General features: G+C 38.7%; 1 protein-coding gene across 2 annotated transcripts; it reads right to left on the bottom strand.

Annotated features, from left to right (window-relative positions):
- Positions 1-2,597: 2,597 nt before the first annotated feature.
- LOC135622640 (ubiquitin-conjugating enzyme E2 36) lies at positions 2,598-6,794 on the bottom strand. Of its 2 annotated transcripts, XM_065124654.1 has the most exons (8): positions 6,632-6,794; positions 6,414-6,441; positions 6,148-6,234; positions 5,246-5,304; positions 3,777-3,818; positions 3,630-3,703; positions 3,085-3,182; positions 2,598-2,940 (listed from the first exon to the last, which is right to left on the bottom strand). In XM_065124654.1, the coding sequence occupies exons 1-8, from the start codon at positions 6,665-6,667 to the stop codon at positions 2,903-2,905; spliced, it is 462 nt and encodes a 153-aa protein (XP_064980726.1). In that variant the 5' UTR covers positions 6,668-6,794; the 3' UTR covers positions 2,598-2,902. The 2 variants fall into 2 exon arrangements, with proteins under 2 accessions (XP_064980726.1, XP_064980727.1); XM_065124655.1 differs by lacking the exon at positions 6,414-6,441 and having other exon boundaries at positions 6,632-6,755.
- Between the last annotated feature and the right edge of the window lie 361 nt (positions 6,795-7,155).

Below are 7,155 nucleotides of genomic sequence, written 5' to 3'. Positions count from 1 at the left end.
CGACAAGGTTGACAGTCGAGGTGAGCGAGGCCATGAAGAATGTCGCGCGTGTAGGATCGAATCATGACCTCTTCTAAGAGATCGTCGTGCTTTTTGATATAGTCCGAGAGCGATCATTCAGAGGTGTACTTAGCCATGAGGGGCCTTAACGAAGATGTTAAAGTCGAGGTAGGAGACGATGTTGGGGTGGTGCAGATAAAAGAGGATGGCTTGTTCTCTTCTCATGAGAGCTCGACAGACTTGACGGAGAAGAGGTGTCCAGATGTACTGCCACCGAACCATCGGTAGCGGCTCCACTACAACTATCTCGCTTGCCATGGCCTCCCCCCTCCGGACACCTCTTCTCTGTCAAGTCCATCGAGCACACTCTCTCCGTTCTCTTGAGAAGAGAGCAGGTCATCCTCTCTTCTTTGCACCACCCCAACATCGTCTCCTACCTCGGCTTCAATGTCGTTGCCGAAGCCCCTCGTGATTAGGTCCTTCACCACCTCTTCTTGGAGTATACCTCCGAAGGATCACTCTCGGAAGGACTGTATCAAGAAGCACAACGACTACCTAGAAGGGGCCGTGGTCTGGTCCTACATGTGCACATCCTTCGTGTTCTCGCTCACTTCCGTTGCCAACCTTGTTGATGTCTACTTGTTGAGTAAAGATTTGGGACAGAAGTGAATTCAACGCAGGGCAAAGTCCACGTGGGTCCATTTGTAACCGATCACATATTTATGGGTGAAATGATAAATTTATCTTGTGCAGAGAATTTCATCAAAGATATAGATAGAGCAAATTATAACATTTTCAAAATTATGTAATTGGCTCAGCTCAAAACTTTCCTCTTTATAAAATATCATATATATTTGTTTAAGGTGATTTAATCTTTTTTTATTTGATTTATTTTTGTTTGGGTTCTAAAATCGATGGTCACTAGATTTAGGTTTATTTAAAATTATAAAAAAAATTGAATAAAATGATACAACAAGTTTGAAATTACATTGGGTCACAATAATTTTGAAAATACTATAATTTTGTTAATTTTTAATGTCTTTCTTTGTTGGAATCCTCTACATATGATATCACGTGCCAAATTGGTGATTAAGTGAAGGGCAAAACATTCATTTTACCTACAAACGAGCGGTTGGCTTTGAATGACGCCACATCAACTCTTCACTTCTGCATCGAATATTCACTCAACAAGCAGACATCGACAAGGTTGACGACGGAGGTGAGTGAGGCCATGAAGGATGTCGCGCACGTAGAACCAGATCACGACCTCTTCTAAGCAATCATCATATTTTTTGAACAGTCCAAGAGCGATTCTTTTAAGGTGTACTCCCAAAAGACACCGGTGATAGAGGACTCGGCCATGAAGGGCTTTGGCAATGCTGTTGAGGTGGTGCATGGAAGAGAGAATGGCCTATTCTCTTCTCATGAGAGCTCGAGGGACTTGCGGAGAAGAGGTGTTTGGAGGTGCCACCTCCGGACCATCGGTCGTGACTCCACCGGAACTATCTTGTTTGCCATGGTCTCCTCCGAATACCTCTTCTCCGTCAAGTATGTCAAGCTCTCTCCCCACTCTCCTGATAAGAGAGTAAGCCAAGCCTCCTCCTCTCTTCTCTACACCATCCTCTCGGCTTCGACGTAGTTGCCAAAGCCTCTCATTGTCAAGTCCTTTAACCCCTCTTTTTGGAACACTCCCGAAGGATCGCTCTCAAATTATATCAAGAAGCACGATGATTGCCTAGAAGAGGTCGTGATCCGATCTTATTTCGACATCCTTAATTGCCTTACTCACTTCCACTGCCAACTTTGTTAATATATGCTTGCTGAGTGAATATTTGAGGTAAGTGAAGATTCGATACAAGCCAAAGTCCACGCAAGGCCATTCAAAACCAATTACCCATTTGTGGGTGAAATGATAAGGTCTATCCTTTACCTAATCACCAAGACAACACAATATATCACATGCAAAGAATTTCATCAAAGAAATAGATGGCACAAATTACATATTTTTAAAATTATGAAGATCTAATATAATTTTTAAAAATCCAGAAACCAATGCTAAAAGGGGCAACTCCAAGGAAAAACATGTAATTAGCCCAACTCAAACTTTCCTCTTTATGGAATACCAAGCATATTCTTTTAAGGTGATTTATTTTTTTCCATTTGATTTAATTTTTTTAGGTTTTAAAACTGATGGTTACCAGATTTAGTTTTATTTAAAATAGTAAAAAACCTTCTGATAAATGATATAACAAGTCTGAAATATATTTATTTAAAGCAATAAAAAATTTTAAAAAATAATAAAATAGCATCATTCACGGTGAAAACTCTATACGGAAAACTTCATTACTGGAGACTATGGTTGGCAAGCGATCTACTTGGCTCATGCTACCAAGGGAATCATAAAGGATTGCCATAAAGCATTGGAGGTTGGAGAGATAATAGGATTTTTGCCATTTTGTTTGAGGGCTATAAAGAATTGCCGTACTGAGCTATTCATTTCAAATACAACTTAGATATCCAGTTAATGAAGCCGAAGGTCAGATATTTGATTATCCAATCACATGCTTATTAATTTGCTACTTATATGTTACCGTTCCTAACTACATAACAGCCATCATGATCCATGTTATATAATAACAGCAAGAGAGCGCAAAATGTGACAACATAAGTTACACGAACACAGTCAAGAAATTAAAGGGTATGGGCATAATAAAAACCCTGCTAGCTAGAAAGAGACGTAGGAATATAACTTCATGACATAAATATATGAAGAGGTACCTTCAACTCAAGAAAATGATATACACCCTGCGATATGACAGTGTGACGGCCACCCTTTTTAACTGTCAGCAGCCGGCGTTGGACAAATAAACTTAGACATGTTATTAGAACTGCCTGAAGAGTTTTATGCCCCACTAGCATAGAGACGTGTCCATTCTTTTGCTGCATTATCAGATACAGTCCATAAAAAGAACCATGGTGAGAAGCTTAATACAGAGTCAAGACAACCTGATTTTACTATTTGCTGGGAATAATTAAGAACAACAAAAGCAAGGCACAGATGCAACAATAAGAGCATAATCTTACCAGTTTCGACAGCTTCTGCTTCATTTGTCTTCCAATGTTTTGCAATGTTTTCTGAAAGAGGGTCATCTGGGTTTGGGGCACTAAGAAGTGCTTGTATGCTGAGCATGAAAAACAATAATCATGCAAGATTAGATAAAAGAAAAATAAAAATTATGCAAAAACTGCTATCATTTTCCAAGCTGAAAAAGACAATGATTCTTATCATGATTCTATCAAGATTTACAGCAACACTATTTTCTAGTTTGAAAAGAATAAATTTAATTTGTAACAATGTCCTTGTTAGAGCTTTTTCTTTTAATTTAATGCCAAGAAAGAGTGTCGAGCTTAATATGACAAGTCCGGATAAGTCAAAAGGAATTAGGAAATCCATCAGTTTTCCATGTTTATCACCTCTTGTTCAGTTGCAACAAGTAACTAGATTTATTAACAGCATATAAAGAAAGCCAAAGAGAATCAATTAAATCAAATTCTATTGCTATTTATTATTTGGGAATATAATAATATTCTAGTGGTGTAAACACAATCAATTAAAACAATCACATTACCTAAGTAGTACTGTTCGAATTTGGAGGGCTGGACTCCATTTGTCCTTTAAAATGTCAAGGCATATTCTTCCAAGCTGCAGATGAAACTCTTGGATTATAATTGTTTTTCTGTGAGAAAGATAAAAGGGAAGAAATGCAACGCCTTGCCTTGTCAATGTTGGGATGATAAATTTTGGTGAGAAAACGGACCTGTTTCAAACTCAATGAAAAAATAATAGACGGATTAGTTAGATAGATTAAAGAAGCACCGACAGACAAAGACTGTCAGGAGCATGAAACACCTATATACAGGTAGTATAATTTATGTTGTCCTGCCATGTTGTCACGGACAAACTTCTAAACAAGGTGTTTGATGTAATGCTTATGTATGTCCGTGTCGTTTGGCATGTTCATGCCTTGTACAAAATGTAAAGGGGCGGCCGAAGGCTTAATAGTCCCATTTTAGTTGGGTTGGTGGCCTCTTTAGGCTTGTAAATAAAGTTGTGTCATGTAGACACGTGCGAGAGCTTTTCGGTCTGTAATGGACCATTTTACCCTTTGTTGTGCCACTGTTCAGAGCTTGTAAAGTCTGTTTGTAATTTGCATTGTCTATGAAGTGTTTTTCGGACATGTCTGCTTGTGGATCCCGATTGAGGCGTTCTTTTTAACCCGTTCTCTCTTTGATTGGTCCTAAGGGACAATGGGAGGCTTCGGGGAGGCTGACCTTTGCGGACGGACGCGCGAGGGTGCCGCACGACTTAGGCAAAACCAGCTAAGTTCGTGTCAATGTGGCAAGAAGAAATAAAGCCCAGTGCCAAAAGAGGACAAGACTACAAAGATAATACATTTAAACAGAATAGATGATTTTGTAATCCGTGGTCATGGATGGCAGGAGAAAAATGAAACTAAAAAAAAAGAAAAATAAAATGTGGCTTTTGTTTGTAACTTATAGATCAACTTCAGAATTAAGACTAGTAAACTTCCAAGTTCCAACTACTATTTAGAACATTATATTTTAAAAAATAAAATATATGTGCTGAAAACATGAGTGCATATGCAAATAGAGGGAGAGAGGGAGGAAGGGGGAGGTAACGAAGAGGTGAAACTATCAGCTTCTTGGATGTCCATTTATTCATAACTCACAAGTTCAAACTTCCTACCAATCAAAATGTCAGCAGCAAAACACAAGGATGAGGAATTGATAGCTGGCCCTCATTTCAAGAACTTAAACTCAACCAGTAAAATTAGTTTCATAACACAGCAATATCAGCAAAGAGGATTTTCAGAATGCACCATTTATTTTTTTTCTTTTGAGCTTTTGGATTAGTTAGAATTTTGATGCAGTTCCTAAAGGCTTAGGAGTATGCATGCAGCCATAGTTTGGTAATTTTATACCAAAGCTTGCTGTAGAATAGTTTCAGCTTGGTGCTGTATTGAAAAAGCAAACCAAATAAGAGAAAAAAAACACTTGGACATTGGCGACTAATTAATTATACATAGATTATCAGCCTTCTGTTTTGGTTAAAGTGTGAATGAAAAACTTCCAAAAATGTAACCGAGAAAGAATATAGGAAAAGAACCAAGACAATCGCCTTACCATTACATGATGGGCATGACATTAGCTAGTGTTATCTTACCTTTGGGGCAGCCATTGGATATTCCTCAGGCAAAAACAACTCGAGCTTGAAAACCCCTCCTGTGTAAAGGTAAAAGAAAAATAAAGTGACTACTTCAGGACAGAATCCATAGAAGATCAAAATATTTATAAATATTTGCTAACAGAAAAGACCTTTTTTTTTTTTTCAATTTATCGTCCTTAAATTATAAGCACAATTAGATAAATTAAATGCCCTGTGGTTTGAATTGTGAAATTGATAAGCTGTGCGGTAATGCAAATGCCAAGATGATATCCTAGTTTCATTCAAACCTTTCACTTCCGACTTCAACTCTAGATGCTACATGTCCTACATGGTATCACCCCTGGTACTAAGAATGGTGAGCTCTTAGAATATTGGTTCCAAATCCAAATCAGTTGGCATTAGAGATCATTCCTTAAAGATAATGGAGAAATTAGGTTTATGGGATATGGACTAATTGATTCATGTAGCCGACCCAAAATAGTTGAAACTTATGGCTTTGGTATAGTTGGATATGGACTAATTGATCTTGAATAATAAGAGTAATTTCAATTGATATCAGAGCAAAAGTACTTACAACAAATGAAATTACATGTAGAAAAAATCATTTGCAACTGAGACGGTTTCGCAAGATACACATCTATACACTGCAGTAAGTATTCATAAGCTAGACAAAGATTTAATCGCCAATATGCATCAACGAGAAAGCCAATGCCTATTTACAACTGCAGCCATACACAAGTGATTGGATACTTTACAACTCACACTCCATATCTCTAAGGCACGTTACTTCCATCAGTTTGAAAAAGAAGAAGGCGATAATCACCTAGCACTTATTTCTCATAAAATTATGCGTGAAAGATCAACAAAAGGATCCATGCTATCATTAGCAAAGTAGTCACCTTCATACGGAGACTGAGTTGGCCCAAGGATCATCACATTGAAGTAGCGCATGTTATCCTCGGACGGAGATGCACTTATGCCAGGAGCTGCCACAAACAAAGCAACGCATGAGCCAAAACCCTAACACAACAAGCAATCCCGGGATCGAAAACCTAAATCCAACACCCTGGTGTTCAAAATCTGACCACCTTGACTTGAAATTGAAGACCAAAAAACCAATTATAATGTGCAAGAAACATCCCAAAGAAGTAACACAAAATAGTACCTGGTTCGCTAAGAAGACGCTGCGTTTCCTGTCCGACCAAAAAGGATCAAGTAGCCAAGATGAGTTAAACCAAACCAGTAAGTTCCCAAGAGAAAAAGAGATCAAAACCCCATCTCTTCGTGGATCGGGATCTTGACAAATCGGAGAGTAGACGAAGAAAAAAATGAAGAAACCACGGTGACAAAATCGAATCAGAAGCTCTCCGATCGAGGGCTTACCTTGATGATCCGTCGAGGGAGGTTGCTGTTTGCCATCGGGACGATGATCTCTCTCTCTCTCTCTCTCTCTCTTACCGATCTAGACCTTCACTCTCGTATGGAAAGCCCCCGGCAAAAGAAAAAGGGCACGGCCTCATGTCGCTCGAGTGGAATGGCTTTATATATAGCCTTCTCTCCCGGCTAAAATTAATTTCTTCTTGTAGTATTCCAAAGTGGTTAATTTTTATAAACGTGAATAATAAAAATACTTGACCGTGTAATTCAAATTCGGTTCCGCGTGTAAACCTTTTTGGGCTTCTATGACTCTAGTAGAAGTTTCCGGAATCCTGGCAAATCTGTTGGAGTTGGCAGTTAACCACTCGAGCGGACACTGCTTGGCAATTGCTTAAATGACAAATTTGGAGAACATAAAAGTGAATCATATACAAGTAGTATGTAAAGATGGTCGGATAGGGTTGAGGGGGAGCATGCACCATTCTTTTACCAAAAAGTTTCAGCATCTCCCCTGCCAGCTTAGTGGACGA

This window comes from Musa acuminata, chromosome BXJ2-9 (genome assembly GCF_036884655.1).
Source record: "Musa acuminata AAA Group cultivar baxijiao chromosome BXJ2-9, Cavendish_Baxijiao_AAA, whole genome shotgun sequence".
Classification (NCBI taxonomy): domain Eukaryota; kingdom Viridiplantae; phylum Streptophyta; class Magnoliopsida; order Zingiberales; family Musaceae; genus Musa; species Musa acuminata.
Note: the sequence above shows the minus strand (reverse complement) of the source record. Positions and strands in the feature narration are given on the sequence as shown.

Excerpts from the sequence above, each read along its gene's own strand:
- LOC135622640 (XM_065124654.1), bottom strand. The coding sequence starts at position 6,667 with ATGGCAAACAGCAACCTCCCTCGACGGATCATCAAG. Across the intron at positions 6,442-6,631 it reads TCCCTCGACGGATCATCAAG|GAAACGCAGCGTCTTCTTAG; the intron begins GTAAGCCCTCGA and ends TTGGTCGGACAG. Across the intron at positions 3,819-5,245 it reads ATCCAATGGCTGCCCCAAAG|GTCCGTTTTCTCACCAAAAT; the intron begins GTAAGATAACAC and ends AGTTTGAAACAG.